The sequence below is a fragment of the Pagrus pagrus genome, assembly GCF_965226575.1.
Source record: "Pagrus pagrus genome assembly, chromosome: 16".
Lineage (NCBI taxonomy): Eukaryota > Metazoa > Chordata > Actinopteri > Spariformes > Sparidae > Pagrus > Pagrus pagrus.
In genome coordinates this window covers 13260833-13282095 of record NC_140200.1, presented here as the reverse complement: position 1 = coordinate 13282095, position 21263 = coordinate 13260833, and the positions used below count along the sequence as shown (strand labels likewise).

Here is a 21263-nt window from a genome sequence, read left to right as displayed (position 1 = left end):
GTAACATCCTTATAGGGGCCTGCACAGATGTGGTTTACATGCACAGTTGTTCATTTCATTCATTCATATAAAGTACTGGTATGGCCCCACTGACTGATATATCATTATAGATGATATAATTATATTATGAATACTTACTGATTAAAAGCATGGTTGGTTGCATCATTCAAACCTCATTCAAACAGTTTGAATGATGGTTCCATTCTGTGGTTCTGATCTTGTAAAGGATCGAAGATGAAAAACAAAAGATTAAAGTCACGGAACGGAACCAACCTTTAGAACTCTGCTAGAGTTTAAAAGGCAGGTCTAATATTCAAACCTTGCCACACGTGACCACATTGGAGTAGCATCAACCAGACAATCTTCTAGAGACCACAGTCTACGGCAGATAGCTACAACTTTGCTTCACTGAACACTTTGAGGCCATTTCAACTTTGTTTACCACGATAACTGAAATGTATCGCCAGAACAACCCGAGAAACGGCCCAAGAAACATGGAGCAAGTGGTTCACGCCCGTCCTCGGGGCCGCCCAGTATCTGACCAGGACGAGGGTCCCTTTGACCACATAGATAATCCATATGAACGCTGGGCAATGGAGAAACAGGCTATGGGCTACAAGATCCACAACCTCAAGTATAAGCTCAACAGACTTGAGGGTATTTTGGAACTCAGGGAGAAAGCATTCAAGGTCGAGTACAAAGAAAAGCACGAGACCATCGCATCTCATGAGGCCCAGATCTCAAACCTGAAGACCGATCTCCAATTCCGGATGGCGCAGTTGGATAGCCTCCAGCACCAGAGCAATCACGAGAAGGAAGACATGGCAGCAAGACTGGAGGCAGAAAAACAAAAGCTGTCTGAGCAAAACGATCAGATGCTCCAGCTAAAGCTCGACAACCACAAGAGCGTTCTGCTCCAGATCGACCTGCAGAAGAAGGTGAAGCAGTTGGAGCAGGAGCTCCAAAAGAAGGACGATATAATCTTGGATCTCGGGAAGGAGAACGTGGCTCTCTCTCACAAGCTCACGGAGACCACAAACCAGCTGACAAACAACAAAGCTGAATTTCTCCAGAGCGAACAGGCTTGGCAGACGAAATATAAAGTTCTGCAGGAGAATTTCAGCGAGCTGGAGGACAAAGAACAGAGCTGGAAGACAAGAGTAGAACAGGTGGAGGAAACAAACCAAGAGGTAGAGGAAACAAACCAAGAGGTAGAGGAAACAAACCAAGAGGTAGAGGAAACAAACGAGGAGCAAAAGGAAGTTAAAACAGATAAGAAGATCAGGAAGAAAGAAAAAAAAGAGATGAAAATGAAACAAAAACAAGAGAAGGCAGACCTGAAAAGGAAACAGCAAGAAAAGAAAGAGGACCTGAAAGCTAAACAAAAGATGGAAAAGCATCAGGAAAAGGAGATGAAAAAGAAAGCAAAACAGATGAAGGCGGAGCTCCAAAAGAGAGCAAAGGAGGAGAAAAAAGAAATGAAAAGACAATCTCCCTCCTCCCGTCCTCGGATCACTTTGCCTTCATTCCTCCGTCCTCGCTCCACCCTCTCCCCCTCGACCTCATCCTCACCCCCCTCTTCCCACCTGTCTCCATCTCTCTCTGAACCCCACCCCATCTCCTAATCCTTTCCAATTTCCACTCGTCCCCCCCATTTACTTGGCAGTGGCTCAGCAATCAGCCTCACACAGTAGGGTTTTCTCCTGGTGCTCAGGTTTCTTCCCACAATGAAATAAATATTTCATTTAAAAAAACACTAAATTGCTGTCCAGTCACTTTGCATTCATTCCTCCGTCCTCGCTCCACCCTCTCCCCCTCAACCTTATCCTCACCCCCCTCTTCCCACCTGTCTCCATCTCTCTCTGAACCTCATCCCCTCTCCTAATCCTTTCCGATTTCCACCCCGTCCCCCCATTTACTTGACAGTGGCTTTCATTTAAAAAAACACTAAATTGCTGTCCACTGTCTCAACTTGACTTGACTTGCCCAAGAAAAAGTGACTTGAGACTCGGACCAAATGACTTGAGTCGAACCAAGTCATCTGGTCTCAGGTCAAGTCAGGTCAAGTCAAGTCAAGTCAAGTCAAGTATGTCTGTGTGGGTTTTCCCCTGGTGCTCAGGTTCCCACAATAAATTAAATTTGCGAATAAAACATTTCAATTAGATATATATTATATTCTGTCACATTCATCCTTTTACATTGTCCAACTATATGTTCCATTGATGTAGATCTAATATATTAACAATCTAGATTTTTTAATTCACCGATTGCATAATTCGTGTCAATTAAACAGTGTTATGACAATATTTTTTACCTTGTAATTACACATTACAATGACTGTATACAATGAATGACTATGTGTATATATACAAATACCAGAGATGGAAAAAGTACTAAAATATTGTACTCAAGTAAAAGTACCAATACTTTGATGAAATATTACTCAAGTACAAGGAAAATTACCTGTCTGAAAATCTACTCAAGTAAAAAGTAGTTCATTTAAAATCTACTTTAAGTAAAAGTTACTTAGTTACATTTACAAAACAATAAAACCAGGGCATGGAGTGAAAACAGGACAGGGGGTCATAAATCCCAAACTATTTTGCTTTTAATTAAAGAAAAGTCGATACACATGTAAGTGCAATAACAACATAAAACATGTCAAGTTGTCAACAGAGGACATTTAAGACCCTTGGAAAGGTATAATGTGCAACTTTTAGTTCAGACCATCCCATAAAACGTTTTCAAACAATACATGAATTGAAAGTGCCATAAATTGTCAGTTCTGAGTGCCATCCTTCTTTTCTTCAAACACATCAACCTCAGCATCAGTCATCAAATCAAATCAAATCATCAAAAATTACCAAAATAAAACTAAAATCTATTTGAGGCACAGGCTAGGTACCCTTCCAACTCCCCTGTACCTTCTGACCCTCTGGACTTCATCGAGGAGAAGAAATCATCTTCATCTAATGAATGTTGTCCAGCTGGGTTTGGTGCTGGTGAATTTGGGGTTGGAGATCATGGTGGTGATTAAAAAGTTTTTTAAAAAAAGGGCAAATGCCCAGGAAGCGATGGTTTTACAGGTGAATTTTATAAAGAATTTAGCAAAGAATTATTGTCAGTTTTGGAAAGAGCCTTCAATTGGGCATTAAATCACGGTCAGTGGACAAATACCTGGCGTAACTCCATAGTTACAGAAGGGAAAGACCCACAAGTTGTGGATCCTATAGACCAATAACTTTATTAAATGTGGATCATAGCAAATAGATTATCAAAGATCATCCCACTCATTGACCAAACTGGTTTTATTCCAGATAGATATTTATCAGATAACGTAAGACGAACATTGAATATAATAGACTTCAAATTTCACCTCTGATCCTTCCAATTCACTTTGCAAGCCAGACATCAACCCTGACCCCTGACTTTATGTTTGACACCCCTGGTTAAACCAAAGCCAAGCCAAGGTGACACAACTCCTCTCTACTGCAGGGTTTATTGACCCGGGTGTAAATGCAGCGTTTACACATTTCCATTGCACAACAAAGCCTGGTTTTCACGGGTTTAAGTGGGATTTTTGACCAGTGGAAAAGAGGTACTAGTTAAGCTAACATCCAGCTAACTTTCAAACCTTTATGATGAGCTTAGCCCAGGATATACTGAATATTAGGATGTCTGTTATGCTAACCTCTTGACTTAATGTATCTGTCAGACATTAACAGGGGAGCTCATGAAAAGTCAGACTTGTCCTCTTCACTGTATCTCACTTCTGCCTTAATGTAAACCACATGTGAGGGATGATGACTTTGCCTCCACTCTTTCATTTGCTACCGACGGACGCTGACCCGGGGGCGTCATGGCGGCCCGGGGTCCCTGTCGGCCCATCGCCCTCTCTCCACCTCGGGGACGCTCGGCTCCTCCGGCGTTTTTTAACACGGTGATTAATCACACACACGGCGGCGGACGTGCTGTGCTGAACACGGCCAATCACCTCCATTAAAGCGGGGGAGCTCCGGCCGACACAGAGAGCACTTTGTGCCGGGGAAACACAGGTCATTGTCCACCGCGACGCCCGGCTCGGTGGGGAGACACGAGGCGGGACTGTGCGCGACTGTTTTGACAACCTCGGCTAGGTTTCCCAAAACCGCATGTGTGCCTCATTTCCTATTTCATATCCTGGCCTGGTTAGCAGGATTACATGGGATTAATATAATAGATCACTGTGTTGTCATTTTACTCCTGCTTTGATCAGTTAAGTCACAAACAGTAGGCATCAACAGGTTTGTGAGCTAACTACAGGAGTCATTTTAATCAAGATAGCCTGTTAGCTAATAGGAAATGTCATTTACTTAATGACTTATTTACTTGCTCAATTAATATGCTGCAGTTTATGTCCAGAAGTGGACTCCAGTGCCCCTCACAGGCTGTCTCTGCGTGCTGTGATAGTGTGTGACCTCCTGTAGATTTGAGACTTGAAAATAGAGCTGTTACACTGGTAAACAACACAAGAAGAAACAACCTACACCGCTGTTTATTACAATAAATACATAGAAATAAAACCCAGAGTCTCGGTATAGCAATGTTAATTACAATCAACACATAGAAATAAATACAATTCAGAGGTATTTTAAAGAAGCATAAATGATTTAGGCTGCAAGGTAAAAAAAACAAACAACAAAAAAAAAGAGATTTTTTATCCCGAGTAACTATCATTGGCTACATTTCAAAGTGCATGGTTTTCAACTGAGACAATTGTGGCTGATATGATAGAAAACATTAGGAACACTGAGGGTGTGCAGTTTTAAATACTTTATATACAGTTAGGTAGTTAAATCAAGTGAGGTGTCAGGGCCCCTCAAAAGGGTCAAAGATACATCCGGGGGCTATTAGATGAAAGGAAGAAAATACACAGTGCTGCTTCATAGATGTGGATACATTTGTCAGATTTGTCCTTCTTCCTCTTTGGACCTCAAACATTTATTTGAATGAAACAATGTGAGAAGGCTGGAGGAACTTCTAACAACTCACAGACATCTTAAACATAACAAGGGCCCCCAGCTAGACGCTGCTCTTTCATAGGGGTTCATAAACCAAAAGGTTTAGAGCCACATGTTAATCTTTCCATTTATTGCATTTTAGAAACTTTCAGAAACTAAAGTTAAAGTACCTCAAAACTATACTAAGTACAGTTATGGAGCGAATGTACTTTGTTTCATTTTATCACTAGGGACAATAAGATTCACCAAATGGTTTCTATGCCTCTGTGCACTAATCAAGTTGCTGTTCCAGAGCTGTGGCGTTGAATAATGGCCAGAACATTTTTTATTATGATATTATTATGATGCCAGAGTGCATTAACCTGACCTTTTGTATATGAAATGCCATAACTTCATCATTTAATCCTATTAGACATTTGTATGTGAAATGTTATTGTAGTTAATTCTTAAGTAATGTCCAAAAATGTGTTTTGTGAGGTCACAGTGAACTTGACCTCTGACCTTTGGCCACCAAAATCGCATCAGTTCATCCTTGAGTTCAAGTGAACATTTGTACCAAATTTGAAGAAATTCTCTTGAGGCATTCTTGAGATATTGCATTCATAAGAATGGGACAGAAGGACGCAAAACTGGAAACATGATAAATGAATACAAAATGCTGTATTTCTGTTAATATGACAGACTGGTTAAATAATGAAGAACCACATCTAAGTTGAGTACAAAGATGTCCAATTTGATGAACTGCAATTGAAAAGTGGTTTGATTATCAAAGGCCCCCAAACTTAAGGAGGGACTGGCCTAAATATCTCTGGTGGTCTTCAGGTTCTGTGTATGATTAACTTTGTGCACTGTTATCAGACAGGATCAGGTTAATATGTACAAAACTGAAAAGCTTTATCAAAAACAGTACACCTGCTTGACCTGGAGCTTTGGTTGGTTTGGTTGTCATAAAAATGGCTGTGAGCTCCAGAAAAAGGCGACTTTGAGCAGAAACTGTTGTCAACTGCCTTTTCCGAAGTCAAGGCTGAACTGTCGAGCGCAAGTATGCGACAAAAATGTTGCTTAGTATTTCTTATACAACCCCAAAACAGACCAACTTTAAAACACTGTTTAAAACCTCTCTGTGTTGTCAGGGAAGTGTCTATGAAACATTTGGAGGTGTGTTGAGGAGGATGGCTGCGGGATAATTCCTAGTTTCAGTCTTGCTTGCAATATGCAATTATGGTGGTGTCTCATGAAAATATGAATACAACTCAGCCTCAACACAGCATAACGCTGTATGCAGCGCATCATCATATGCTGCTATACGAGTGTTAGATGTGTACTGATGTGATCAATCCGGAGAGAGCTGATAACTGGCAGCCTGGGTGCCGAGCCAATCAAGAGAGCTGTCAAAGAGGCTTTTCATTGGCCCAGCAGGAAGCTGGACAGCAGTGTCACCGACGGGGACTCTTCAGTCTGGCAGACATACAGGCGGGCAGAGCCGGGTGAGCGCCTTGGCACTGGAAGTGGAGCCGGCATTCTGGTGGAGCAGTGGCTGGCACCGGGACCGGGCTGGCCTCTCCAGTGGCAGAGAGGGAGATCACACACACATACACACACTCTGCCACACTCCTGCTGAGGAGCAAACGGAGGCTGGCAGGGAGGGCTGCTCCTGAAAAGCTGCCGTTGTCTGGAGATGGCTTTCATGTGAATGGGAGCCTTAATAGGCGTTGTGTGACGGCTCTCGCTGCACGCTGAGCACCGAGTGATCCTCTTCTGTTGGGTTTTAATTAATAAGCAATGTTTGAAGGCTGCAATGCACTTGGAGGGACAACACAGTGACTCCTTGGTGGCCTTGATGCTGTTTGTTTTTGAGTCGTACTCAAACTCCCACTGAGGTGACCACATAGGCTGGGAGGCGCTGACTTTTTTCCTAAACTATTTTCACTCAATGTAAGAAAAACACACTTTTAGGTCTACTAGAGCTCTGTAGCTTTCAGTTATTATACTGAAAGTTTGGGCGAGCAAAAGTATGTCAGCTATACCTTTTCTTCAACTAAATAGTGATTACAACCTAAACGATGTTAGTCAGGTAAAAGCTGCTGGTAAAATTAAGCATACTTACGTACAAAACTGTCAATAGACATCTAAATAAATAGCACACATATAGGTATTAACTTTCATTTCAACACAATCTTTTTTCCCTTCCAGGATGTGAAGTTATCCAACTTAAAAAATGTGTGAACCATGTTAAAAATAGTCACTCTGATCACATTTGTGGGGATGCAAAAAAATTGCAATACGATAGTACTGTAACAGCACAGAGCCAGTATTTTGGACAACAGATGCATCAAATGGTCACAAACTATTTGCACAGTGTTAACATGTGCTTTGCTGACACCATCCCAAACAAATTTTCTTTCATTTCAAAGTACAGATGACATGAATGATGAGGACAGACAGCGCGCCTCATCCCACGACTCTTTTATGGACTAAGGCTGCCACCTGGTGGATCATGAGGACATCAGTAGCTGAGGTCTGCCCATAAAATGAAGCACCAACTTTTCACAACATACTGGCAGGGTTTTGATTCCTGAAGAACTCAAACATGGGTGCGAAATAAATCGTGTTTTTCCTAGAACAAGAAAATTTGACCACACACTTTGTAGTCCACATGTTTTGATAAAATGAATTCTGGGGAATAACTTCATTCAAACTAACATTTTAAATGGTCCAAGAGTCAAATTTTTACAGTTTCAGGGGTGGAATTGAGGATCTTTCTTTGTTCTCCACAGTGTAGGGTTGAGTTGCCCAATAACACATTGTGGAACCATGTTGAACCGAACAGCATTGTCTGTGCTACAAAGGGTCAAATACTTGTGGTGCTGAGGAAACCCAGACTGATCAATAACAGCAGGATGCAGCAAGGAAACACTTGAGTTATTAGGACAAAGGGCAGTAGGACATCTTACAGCAAAGATCATTTTAATGGTCCCAAATATTCTGAACAACTAAGTGTACACTCATGTAAAAGGAAAAAAATGAGAAGATATGACAAAATTCATCACATCTAGAATTCCACTCAATCTTTAATCAAGACGGGATTACAAATTCTCCAAAAAATCTGCAGTTTCAAAGGGCAAAAAGGGTAAAACTAGCTCACCTACTGAGGTCTTTAAAAACCTGTTCAAGTGTGACTGAAAACGTCCTGAACATTTAAAGGCAGGTCTTTTTTGTCGTCATTTACAAAAAACAGGAGAAAGATTGAGAGACAAATAGAGAACAAAAAGAAAATAATGAAGAAACTGCTGGCTTTTTTTCTCTCTTCAGAGAAAGAACGTCCGCTGAGGAACAACGACACTGTTGACATCATCAAACGACAACAAGGACAGCTCTTTGCCACATGCTGCCTCCCGTCTGGTCCTATATACTAACTTAAAAAAAAAAAATAGACAAAAAGCAACAGACAAAGAGGGAGAAAGAGCAGAGGAGAAAAGAAGTAGAAAGAAACAAGGAGGAAGGTGAAGTCTGAGGAAGGGGGAGTCTGAGGAAGGGGGAATGGGGATGCGAGTGGTGGTTCTGGGTCTGAATTGGCCGACCCATTTGGGCCGCTGTGATGTCCTTCCCTGAGTGGGGGGCGGGGGGCAGTGGGTTATGGTCCGAGCCCGCGAGCTCTCTGGGATTTCACTCTGCGTGTACATGTGTTTTTGTATGTGGTCTTTTCCTCCAGTTGCTAAGTCACCAAACTCTACCGGTCTCATGGTGTCCGAGTCTGCTGACGATCTGCTGAGTGTCACCTTTTCTCCCCCAACTTTCACACGCCTGTTCCGACGTTTTTTCACTCCTGCTTTCCTGATTGGCACTTGTATGAAGTGGGCTAGTCTGAGGAGGCTTCGTGTCCGTTCACAGTCAACTCCTCTTTTGGCCACCCGCTGACGGCGAGGCGTGGCTTTCATTCATTCATTTTGTTTACAAGTTTGATCATTCCTGTGTAAAGTCTATGCGCTGAAACTGTCTGAGCATAGCACGAGCTGAGACAGTGGAGCTTCTTTAGGAGCTCAGTTTGGACTTCTTCGACGGTGGCAGAGGGTCCTCTTTACTCTCCCCATCCTCCTCGTCTTCTTCTTCCTCATCGTCGTCATCAGGATAGTCCACCAGTCCCACTAAACCTCCCTGAAGAAGACAAGAGGAACACATCAAAAAACTGGTCAACCTAACCGATTAGTCAAACACTTTACAGTGTTATTTGATCAGGACAATAATACAAACCATCTAGTACCATCGTAGACTTTGGTTTTGGCTTGTTTGCCTATACTACCAAATTTAGCAGATGGGCTACTATAATTAGCAGCTCTGTTATGTTTTCAACTTTAACTTCTTTCATTTCTCTACTGCAGAAATGTATCAAAGAAACCTTTCAACATTTCAACAATAAAAAAAAATAAAACATTTTAAATTTAAAAATCCACACCTGGTATTAGTCAAAATACTGTCTCAAATTGCGCCTGCCCGACACCTATAGCAAACGCAGATGTTTGTGTACTGCGATTACTCTCTCTTACATCCAACTTAATATGATCAGTTCAGTTCAGTCATGGCTCATGGCTATTACCAGAACCCAGAATGTTCTGTGACGACCCAAGAAGTCAATAACTGTTTACCAGAGGAATATTGCTACATGTGCTGCCATGCAGCTCCCAGAGGCTGAGGATGCATTGATCTGTTTATGACTAAACAGCCATACGAGCAATGTGCCAGAATCTAAATGTTTGACAAATGAGTTTACACCAACCAATAACAAAGCATGTTCGAGGGCAAAGCATGTATTTGTATAACTGGAGTTACATCCAGCAACTATTACTTTAAATGCTTCAATCTTGAAATCAATAGCGCATCACTCTCTTTGCGCAATGCGAGAAGTGATGACGTCATTTTTGGTGCGCAGACCCTTGCACTGGGGACCTGTATTAGTCCCCTCCCCTCCATTTGTCCCCCCACCTAAATAAAGCTAACAAGTACAAATTCTGTCCAATGACACAGTGGTAGTGATGACCATTCTCTGTACAATACACAACAAGGATGGTGGGAGTTGTGTGAAAATTGACAGTCTAAGTGTGAAGACTCATAGTTAAAGCTCAATTTTCACCAAATGCTTTTGTTCTTTCAGTTTAGTAGTGCTTGATACAGAACAGACATTGTGCAAAATCATTTTTGGCATTATCTTTTACACACTGTCCCTCAATAACACTGACGATACATGCATTTTCTTCAGAGAGAGTAACTGAAGTTTAATAGCCACACTTCAACCATTAACATGCTGACAGGTACCTTTGTGGTTACAGTTGTGGTGGAGGGTGAGCTCCGTGCCCCTGAGCCCGGAGAACCCGGTGATCCCGGAGAACCTGGGTTCAATGAGGCAGATGAAGGAGGGCTGGACAGGCTGGTTTTAGTGGAGCCAGAGAAGGCGAGCTTGAAGCTGGGGTTCTGCCTGCCCGATAAGCTCGACTTCCCCAGTACTTCTTTGTCCTCTGGGTCTTTCACTGGGGGTAGAGAGGGAGAGGTGGAAAAGAAATTGTATCTTCTGTAAAAACAATATGCTTTTATAGGACACATCTCCCTTTTACTGTTTACATATAACCCAACAAGTGACTGTTTTTCTAGAAAAATACCCAGCTCTACTGACAGCCATTGACCTGTAAGTCCGTAAAGGTTTTAACACTGTGTCAAAGCACTTGTTTCTGAGTGACTGTGTTCAGCTCGTGCCATGTCAAATCAGGCATACATGCAACCAGTTGTATGTCCCCTGTATGGTACTCTAAAATGCAGACAAATGTCCATTCAGGCACAGCTGTAGAATAACTGTACAGAAATGTATAATGACAGGAAATGTATCATGACTGAACCTCAAGCAGCACTGAAACATCAGAAAGTATCTGGCAAATAGCATGCAAAAAGTTTGTCTATCAAAATGGCACTTTGACTAAGCGTGGATGACAACTTGGGGCCAGTAAAAAAAGCTCTGAGATCTCTGCGAATTACAACATGGTCTGCCAGCAATCCAGCACTTTGATAAGATCTAATCACAATGTTGTTGTTTTTTTACGAATCTGCTCTTTTGCCTGTGAAATGCACCAAATTTGATTGTAGAAAAGCTTCAGCTTTATTCACATCCTTATTAGTTTGTCGTTTCTTATCACACTCTCATCCCCTGGGGATGACAATGCAAGTCTTTTTCTGACAGAACTCTCTACCCAGTCCTTTTTTTGAAATTGTAAGGTTGCAGGATGATTTAGAAACCCCACCTTCAGTACACATCATTATCATTTTCAAAACAATCAGCCATTAAACACCATTATGACAAGAGTGGAAACCACTGCGTTTCTATACATACATTTCTTTCTCTCCATGAACTTGCTTATAGGTTCCATGAGGTCTTCTTCTGGCTTCATCTTGTCAGAGGGAGGAACCACTGCCTCGCCATCCTCAAGGTCATCCTCATCTGTGTTGAACCACATCTCCTCTTCGTCCTCCAGTGTTCGTGCATCACGACGGAAGCGGTGGTTCCTCAGGATGGAACGCATGCTGGAAAAGACAATGCACCTCTTAGTGGTCTAAACAGAAAATGCACATACTGTATATTCACATACAGTGTAGTACATCAAAGACAGTGTTTCTTAAACCAGAATGCTGTACTTAATGTGAGTAACAGGTCTTGACAACTGGGGTAATCTGCTAGTCAATTTTTTACAGATTCTGGTAAGTATTTATTATATACTTACCAGAATCTATAGAAAATTAAATATATTAAATTGGCTTTCATGAGCATGAATTGTCCAAAATATATTGTCATGGGCTCCAGACTGCAACAATTTAGATGCATTTTGCGACCACATTTTAGAAGTGCACCTGCACGGCTTTCCAATACATATGTACCCTGTGATTTATTTTTTTTAAATAATCACTGCACATCATGTAAAACACCACAAGTATCATTTCCACTGGTAATGTTCACTCACTAGTTGTCTACTACCAAAACTCTTATCAGTAATACATTTTATATGAAAAGAAGATTATATTGCATGTTGATTTAAATTTTGAGTTGGTGCACCTAAAATTTCCAGCAAGGAGCACCAGTGCTGCTAGTGGAAAAAGTTAAGTTAGGAGCCCTGTTGTCATAAATTATGTAACACATTTAGCATTTTATGAGTGAACTACACACTTACAAAGCATCTAAAACATAGAAAGCAATGTCATTTCAAAAATAGCTCTGAGACAGAAGATACTTGACTCCAACAAACACATGATGCGCAATAAATGTTATATTGGTCACTTCAACAGCTTATCAATGTGAGTTCTCCAACTGCGATTTCACATCGACTTTGTTTAATCTATTTATTACAGACTCACAGCAATTGCCTCGCTCATTAAATCATCAGTGACAGTGTAATAGTTGGAGTAGTAGTTTAGATTGGTTTTCTCACCTATCCAGTTTGGGGTTGTCTTGCCTCTCTCGCTGCTGTTCATATCGCAGCTTTAGCCCCTTGAACGTCTGGACGTAGTCCACATCCTCCAGAGCCTTCCAGTAGTTCTCTACTATATGAGCTGTAAGCGATTTCACATCCTCCTGGGAGCAATGGGAGGGGGGAAAAAGAGGGGTGTAGAGACCCAGTAGAAGAGAACATTGATAGAAACAGAAAGAGGTAAGGCGTGTAGTTTAGAGTTGAGGACAGAGGAAGAGCAGAAGTGTGAAAATGAGCAAGGGAGAGAGGGAGAGAGAACACACCAAACAAGTTAAAATAATCAAGAACACATGTACCACTACTTCACTACTTTGAACATTTGGTGATGTAATATGACAAGCTGCAAATATCATTTCCTGTTTTCAGATCTGATTGGGAAACTTAATCAGAAATACATTAAAAGTAATTTCAGACTAACTTGCATTAATCAACGTAAACCTGATCAAAAATAAAATGATCATACGTATGGATGTTGGGCACAAAATTATTACCGGTCACTAGCCAAAGGCTGGTAAATCATGCAGGTGGCTGGGAGAACTGCCTCACTCACCAGCCTTATAATGTAGTATGTATGTAATATGTATGTAAGGACTGTATTTACTTTTTACCACTGGCTGGCTGATAATCAATTCACCTAATCACTTGCCCAAATGGAAACCAACCAAATGAGACAAACTAAGTTTTCTTCAATTGAGTTGAAAACAGTTTATGTACAAGTGAGCCATTATCACGCTACAAGACATGCCTGATTCTTAAAAATGTTTCTGTTGTGAAGGTTCAGCAGGGTGCTCAACTCTGAGGACACAAGCAATAGAACAGGAAAAACTAGAATTGCCACCTCACAGTTGTACTGACATGTTTGAACTGAAATTGAACTGAGTAATTTCCAGTGAGAAACATGCTGTCTTAATTTTCTGTCTTAAGTACAGATGGTAGAGAGCTTCATCACATCGACCAACGACAATCACCTGAAGCACAATGTCAGCAAAATCAATGAGCTCATTGTGGGCTTCTGCTGTATGTCTACTCTGACAGAACACGAAAAAGCTACAAATTCTAAAACGTGGATGCTTCACACACATCTTCAAGCCATTGGCAGAGAAGATCTCTACAAACAGCACGGATTCAAGGTGGGAAGCCAAGATAAGTTACAAATTCAGTATCCAACCGTTCGTGAAATATGGTAACAATCTCCCCTTCTGTTCCTGAGTTGTGGCATGAGTACCGACCAGGAAGGTTTTTTGCAGAAGATTATGATGCCAAAGTAAAGTTGACTTTTGTCCTTTTGCATATAAAATGTTGTAACTTCATCACATTATCCTATTTTGTCATAATTAGAAGTTTTGTGAGGTTACAGTTACCTTGAACTTTGACCTCTTACCACCAAAATCTAATCAGTTCATCCTTCAGTCCAAGTGGACATTCGTGCCAAATCTGAAGAAATTCCCTCAAGACATTCCTAAGATATCACGTTCACGAGAATGTGAAAGATGGACAGACAGACGAATGGACAACCAAAAAATATCATGCAATGCCTTCAGCACAGTTGTTGCCATTGAGGGGGCATAAAAATCAAAGATATAAATAAAACAAGCAACAAGTTTCTGAGCTTCTTCAACCAAACCCAACATGAGGCTAGAGGATACTCAAACCTGATGGTGAACTGTCAACTGTAACTGTCATTTCAATCAATCTTTATTTGTATAGCACCAAGTCATTGCAGCCAATGTCAACAACAGAATCAAAAGTGACATTAAAGCACACATTTTATGGAAAAAAGAAACACTCACCACACGGACATACTCAAACATCTCAATGATGGCTGAGTTCATGAGATTGTAGCGTGAGCCGTTGTTGAGGAAGGCCTTAATGACGGGCTCAAAGAGAAAATTTCTCATGATGTAGCGATTGTAGAATTCATCCTTCAGACCAATGATCCTCCGCATGAAGCGCAGGGCACCTGGCACAGAGAGATAAAAAAAATTCATATTGAGCTTAAAACAAAGTAATTTATATTCAAAATGAGCTTTTAAATGTGACAGGTGCTAAAAATTGGAGATGTCATCGTGATTATGTGAGACTTACATAGTGCCAGGAAGGCGTGCTGAGAGGCAGTGAGCACCAGTACCCTCCTGAGAATGTCCTTGTTGATGATGTAGTTCTTGATGTGGTAGGTGTGGTGCTCAACACAGAATGTCAGCAACTCCAGAATCAAGGCTAGCAACTGGGATGTTTGAAAATCGTCTAATAGAAGAATGAGGGATAGTAAGCAACATGAAATACTTGTGCATTTATCTCACCGTTGCACTTACAAAACCAACACACAGGTACACACTTTCACCTTGCAGGTATTCAGTACCTTTACTAGGTTTTTCCTCCGTGGTGTTGGCCAGTAGGGGAGCTGAGAGGACGTGCATACAGTGCTTGTAGAAGAAGCTCAGGAACTCTGTCTTTTCCGTTTTCTGGAAAGGAAAAGTTGAAGAACACATTTTTGGCCGAGTTGCATGACATGCTAGTGTAATGAATGTTTTTACAGTGCCCCCTTCTTAAGAACAGTGGTGAAGGTGCAGAACTCTGGTCCAGCCTGTTACACTGCTGGCACTGAGTAGTACTAATCAAGACATAATTTGTTCCACAGGAAAATCCAGCTTTCCGGGATGGAAATTTCATATATTTTCCTGATACAGTTATTGTATCTGTGCTCAGTTCTAACAGTCAATATCCACACATCAATCACGTTTTTCTCTTTTGCATGTTTAGAAGCAAATGTGGCAGTTTCAAATTTAAAACACCACTTCTCTTTGCTAACTGTAATAATCTCTTTCCAATGCTGTCTAACTCTAGGCTACGGAACTGTGAACACAGTTTCTGTTTTTTTATAAAGAAAATTGAAGGACTATGAAGATGTTTTTGCTTGATCAAGTCTGACTGAACTGAATTTATCATGATACACTTCCACTTCATACAAAAGGAAATCCAACGTAACAGGTACTCATCATCTGTATAAGCTGACGTGTCTGAGCAGTGCACAAACTCACATTTGCAGTAGCCAGCATGTTCTCAGGGTCCACCAGAGTCCGTAGTAGGCCCATCAGCTGCACCGCTCCACCTAGCTCTGGGTCTGTGTCACAGATCATGTGCTCTATGATCAGGTTGATTAGGAGGATGTCCTTGAAGGCCAATAAACAATCATCAGTAACACAGCACTTTACTTTTATATCCACCTGTGAGACACATTTGACTGGGTTCATATACTCACATCATCATTCTGCTGAGACTCCTGCATTACGAACTCTCGTACCATGGAGGGGTTGTACTCCACCAGATAAGAGAAAATATCTGTGGCTGCCCCACGCACCTGAACGTCATCCATTCCCTGTTTCGTGAACATACATTACATTTGTCAGTGGATTGTGAATTTCCCCTTGGGAATCAGTAAAATACAGGCCTGTTTTGAAAACAAAATGGCATAATCAAAACAAAATGACCAAACTGCATTTACTTTCACAGATAATTTTTCTCAGTTTATTTCTAAGGGTGCGTGTGGACAGGAAGGAGGTTGGAAGCATTACTCTCTCAAATGTCTGTATGTGCAAAGGTGGACATGTGTGGTGAGTAATCTACTATTTGAGGTTTTAATCTGCTTTATGCATTTGTTTAGATTTTTTTTTTTACCTGCACGTGTTACCTATTCCAAGGTATGTTTTCACAAAGTGGGTAGTACTGCATGGTACAAAAACATCACCTATTGCATGCTGAGAGGCTGGCTAAATACAGGAAAACTTGCTAGCTGGTAAACAAGCTGGTTTACTTTGTCTGAGAACAAAGTGTATTTGGTTGTCTAATCTATCCTCTTAGATGTATTCCCCTTGTACATTCTTCTGCAGTCACTGGTCTGGCAGTAAAAGTAACTTTGACAGAGGAGGTCAAAATAATCATTGTTCATTTAAACATCACAGAAAAAGATGGGATGTTTCTGGGCAAAGATGCATATCATGACAGTTGTGATGCACTGTTTGGATATTTTAAAATTGTTTGTTTGCTTTTCTGAGAGGTACCAGTCACGTCTGTAAGTCAATACGACACACATGCGGGACATTTTACACTGATTTCTATTCATCTCAGATCAGAGCACTTTATCAATAAGTAAAATAGAGCATCCTTGACTGAAATGTGTTACAATACCATCCACTCTTTTCAAGCTGCAAACCCACCCTGCCACACACTGCAGCCTACCTAGTATGCTTGGGTTCTTTGCATATGTAGAGCTAGGGATGTTTGCAATATCAACAGTCTGGTCAGATTTACATCCGCACATAACTGATCAGGAATGTAGCTTTGCCACCTCTGAATGTACCCATTTGAAAAAAGGTCTCAGTGTGGCCAACAGCCCCCCTCAGAGCATACTCTCCTGATAATACAAAGCAGGAATGATTACATACACCTGTGTAGTGAGTGTCTGACAAGACTAGTGGGAAAAATTCACAGAAAAATTGCAAAACAACCCAAACCCAGCAGAGACTACTTTCTAAAATTCTCAAGGTTTAACATTATACAGACAATAGCAATAGTTTGTTTTCTTGTCTGCATAGTTGAACAAATGCCGAGTCATGGCCCTTATGAGAAGTGCTAAAATACCAGTAAACTAGTACAGGCTCAAACTTTTTTAATATCTAAACTTGAACAAGAGCTGCATACACACACAAAAACACATAAAAAAAAAACTGCCTCCTCGGTCAAAACACAATGTTATGCAATACCACAGTAGCATTGTATGGAAAAGATGAAGAGTTGGAACAACATACTGCAAACACTCATATCATCATAACGTATGATAATGATGATGACTGACTGAGCTTCATGTAGGGCATGCCATTTCAATGTCCAATTTATCAAGTCCCGTTCTATGATCCTACTGCCAAAAAGGATCACCCCACCACCAAAGCTACTGACACCAATAATCTGAATTACTACTCATGATAAGATTGCTGCACTCACCAGTATGACCTCTAGTGCAGGTAGAATGCCCATGTTTGACAATGTCTTGAAAAAGGCATCTCTGTTTTGAGGTTGTAATGTTTGTGAGAATGCACAGAATTCCTTTAGGAAGTTCACCTACGAGGAAGAAATAAAACACAGCTCGATGAAACGAGGAGAAAATGAGAACAGTATTTGATAAATTACGTCTGATGAAGGTCTGGCATACCAGTTCGTGTCTTTTGTCGTCATCTGTAGCCTCATCTGTTAGCTGTGCAAAGAGGTCTGTCAGGAACTTCTCATCGTCCTGACGTCAAAAGGAAGGGGGAGATAAGGAGGGAGTAAATATCACATAGAAGCTAAAAAGTGGCCCTACCACTCTAGGGCCAATCATGCACCCCGCTGGCAACAATGTTGTTGATCTACGACAGTATGATTCAGATGGAAATAACCAAGAAACAACAATTACATTCACCATATTTACAAGTGACTGATTTTGAAGTGTGAAATAATTTGCCATTATAAACACCTCTTTAAATTCAATTCACAACCCGAAATCAAAAACATATAACTTCTACAGTAGTAATCTGCTGTATGAGTCTGAAAATCTACATCCTAACATTTTTGTTCATTTCCCTGACGGGGTATATGTTTAAAGTTTTTTACTATGCCAACCCACTTCCAGTCAATGATATGTGTGATCCAGTGAATCCAATTCTGGTTTGAATGAATATAACACTTTGTCTGTTAATTTGGCTTGGAAAGTCTGCCTCGAGGTAAGTGAGGAAGAAAAGGTCCATATCAGTAGTGTTTGACTTCAGAATTTCACACAGTAGAGTGTATCAGAGTCAACAGTGTGCCAGTTTCAGTTTTCCTCTAGCGCAGCATAACTGATTTACACAACACTTCTCCATCTCTATGGAGACAGCCATACATAAACACTGCTGAGTTGACACAGTACAAAAACACAAAGATCACATGACCATAAAAGACTAGCAGACAAACTCAGACTGGGTAAAGCACAATCAGCCAAAAATAAAACCTTTGTACAATCCTACAATTACTGTAATTCCCAGTCATCACTGCACAAGAACTGTTCTCTTATGTGTGTATTTTGGTGTTATATCCAGAGAGTGTTAACTATTTGTGAGGCTTATTTGTAGTAAGCTCATACAAATTTTCTATTGTTTCTGCAATAAGCTAAATTTAAAATGACAATGTAGAGCATATGCACCTCTCAAAAACCTTATATGTCTGTCTGTCTCACCTGTAGCATGCCCACAATCTCCACCTTGTTGAAGAAGATGAAGGAGTGCAGGGTGGACAGCATGTTTTCCTCAAAAACAGAGGGCGTGGGCAGCACCATGTCCTGAATATACTGCACCCGATACGTCTGGTGTATTTTTTGACGCAGTTCGGGGTCAGAGATGGGAATCACTTCCTTAAAGCGGGCTGTCTTAGTTAGAAACTCCCGATGCCGCCGTGGCTGAGGGAGTGCTGGGTCAAACTCCAAACAACCAATGACGTCCATGATGCACTCGTCAGAGAACATAACCTCAAAGAGTGCAGTACGATTGAGCAAGAAGATGCCTTTAATGATTTCATACATGTGGTGCAGTCCCTCTCTGTTCTCCAAATCTTCACAAACACGGAACAGCTCCAGGAGCTTGCGAATATAGCCCTCGTTCTCCACAGCCAGTGCCAGTTTCTCGCGCCGTAGTGGTGATGGCAGTGAGGAGGCCACCAGCTCAGCCAGGTCCTCCAAGCGGTTCAGTTCACATGGTGGTAACTCCAGACCTGGCGAGGACATGTCGTCAAAGCGCTCCTCCTCAGACTCGTCCACTACATCCTGGGTGATGTCCACTGATGGGTCCTTTCCCTGCACCTTCGCAATGAGACAAACACATCAAAGAGGTAAGATATAACTGTCAGAAACCAGAAACACCCAAACACACTTGAAATCAAATGCATACACAGATGGAGCAGACAAACACACACCCACACAAAGAGAAGTGCAGTTACCTGGCATATTTTCTCCCAGATTTCATCACAGCCTGCCTTCTCCTGGAAGCTGAGTGCCAGATCATAATTTTCAGCCTCTGACCATACTATCAATGTATCCTTTCCAAAAAAACAAAAACAAAAGAGAAAGCCAATTTACAATTAATAAACAGAGAAAGAAAAATCCTCCTTCTACATGAGCATACTGTAACATGTTATGTGCTGACCTGCTGTTTCTGGTAGGCTGTGTTTGGATTGATTTTGGATTCCAGCAGTAGAGAACCTGTCAGGTTAAAAACAAAGGTGGCTCATGAGTGCTGTCAAAATGACTTATGTGAGGAGGGTATAATATTGGTACATACAGGTGATACAGCTGATTAAAATAAGACTGTGTGGAAGGTATTGTTTACATATTACTTATTGAACATCAATTACAGTGGGCAATTTACTGCAGGTGATCTCGAAATTGGTATATTTGTCATTCCTGTGGCCTTACTTCGTTAGCTCGACTTACCATCACTCTCTGCTCGCACCAGTAGGGACGTGCCTTTAAAACGCTCAACATAGCCCGAGGAGACGTGCCCAGTCCCACGGTCATCCCACTGTCTCTCCTCATTGAGGGTGTAGACTTTGACTCGCCGACGAGTGTCCGTCATCCTGGCAGGTAGCTGTGGCCGGTTTCTCTCACCCGGACCTTCTTGGCTTTTACAGAGTGTCTGCTTCACCCAGTAACGCCACAGCTTCAATTCACTTTTTTACACCTGTTCACTTCTACAATGCAGTACAAACTAGTGCCCGGGGTCAACCAGGCTAACAGTTCTTTGAAGGAGCTTAAAAGTGAAACACCTGGACGTATATCCAGGAAGATTTCCTGAATCAATCCTGCAGTTATAACTACAATATCTGATTATTTTAAACGAGCTGCCTCAAAACTTATTTCGCCAGGGTTACAGGCGACACGCCACACAAAATCAGCTTACAGACCATTGTAGCAAGCTAACGACAGTCAAATTTACAGTGCGGATGGCATTGACGTTAGCTAACGTGATAATCTACAAAACAAGGACTGACAGACAATGCAAAGTCCTAGCACACAGCTGAGAGGACAGTATTCAGAATAAGCCCCACTGTTACAATCGGTGGCTCCCAAGACACACAGCCTGCTTATTAGTACAGTGTGTACGCTTGCGGGCAACGTTTGCCAGTTACGTTAGCTAGCGAACCTAACGAGTTAACTAGCTAGCTCGTATGCTAACTGCCAACGCTCCACATATTCAATGTTAAACAATTCTTTGAAGCAAAACGACCACAGCTGTGCACCGATAACATTATTTCACCCTTGCGGACCGCAGACACCGTGTTTACCCCAGACCAATGTTTCTAATTGTGTCTGAATAATACGCCAGCTAGCTAGCGTTAGCTGCTATTTCTTCCCAAGTGTTCCGCCATGTTCTGGCTCGGGGCCGCGGAGAGACCACTCTCCCCTTACTGGTATTCATGCATCCCAAAAATTATGCAAACCAACAAACTGTAGTCGTGTAATTACTTAAAGGTTACGCTTTACATTATAATGCTATTTGCCATTCATTCCCGACGTCTTGCTCAGATAATTGCTAACTGCCCCCCCGTGAGTATTCAGCCATCTTGGGTCCCTTCAGAGTCAGTACGGGGTTTCCAGCACAGCAACAACAGGGCAGCCCGCCACATTTAAAGAGACAGTAACATCACAGGCTACAACTTCCATTTCTGACGGTGATCAGCAAAAATAACTCACCGAGAGGCT

General features: G+C 41.6%; 2 protein-coding genes across 3 annotated transcripts; one reads left to right on the top strand and one right to left on the bottom strand.

Annotated features, from left to right (window-relative positions):
- Nucleotides 1-301: 301 nt before the first annotated feature.
- LOC311271484 (uncharacterized protein) lies at nt 302-2168 on the top strand. Its single transcript, XM_084377177.1, has 2 exons — nt 302-1190; nt 1233-2168. The coding sequence occupies exons 1-2, from the start codon at nt 456-458 to the stop codon at nt 1623-1625; spliced, it is 1128 nt and encodes a 375-aa protein (XP_084233303.1). The 5' UTR covers nt 302-455; the 3' UTR covers nt 1626-2168.
- A 5782-nt stretch (nt 2169-7950) lies between these two features.
- Nucleotides 7951-21151, bottom strand: smek1 (SMEK homolog 1, suppressor of mek1 (Dictyostelium)). 2 transcript variants are annotated; one of them, XM_084377529.1, is made up of 15 exons: nt 19995-21151; nt 19708-19763; nt 19502-19600; nt 18747-19364; nt 17709-17786; nt 17501-17617; nt 15762-15878; nt 15541-15672; nt 14862-14964; nt 14588-14746; nt 14293-14462; nt 12464-12606; nt 11374-11564; nt 10311-10522; nt 7951-9155 (listed from the first exon to the last, which is right to left on the bottom strand). In XM_084377529.1, exons 1-15 carry the CDS (start codon nt 20134-20136, stop codon nt 9033-9035), a joined length of 2460 nt encoding a protein of 819 aa, XP_084233655.1. In that variant the 5' UTR covers nt 20137-21151; the 3' UTR covers nt 7951-9032. The 2 variants fall into 2 exon arrangements, with proteins under 2 accessions (XP_084233655.1, XP_084233656.1); XM_084377530.1 differs by having other exon boundaries at nt 12464-12603.
- Between the last annotated feature and the right edge of the window lie 112 nt (nt 21152-21263).

Coding starts and splice junctions, on each gene's coding strand:
- LOC311271484 (XM_084377177.1), top strand. CDS start 456: ATGTATCGCCAGAACAACCCGAGAAACGGCCCAAGAAACATGGAGCAA. Junction 1,191..1,232: donor TGGAGGAAACAAACCAAGAG/GTAGAGGAAACA, acceptor ACAAACCAAGAG/GTAGAGGAAACAAACGAGGA.
- smek1 (XM_084377529.1), bottom strand. CDS start 20,136: ATGACGGACACTCGTCGGCGAGTCAAAGTCTACACCCTCAATGAGGAG. Junction 19,764..19,994: donor GGTGCGAGCAGAGAGTGATG/GTAAGTCGAGCT, acceptor TTAACCTGACAG/GTTCTCTACTGCTGGAATCC. Junction 14,463..14,587: donor GCACGCCTTCCTGGCACTAT/GTAAGTCTCACA, acceptor TCTCTGTGCCAG/GTGCCCTGCGCTTCATGCGG.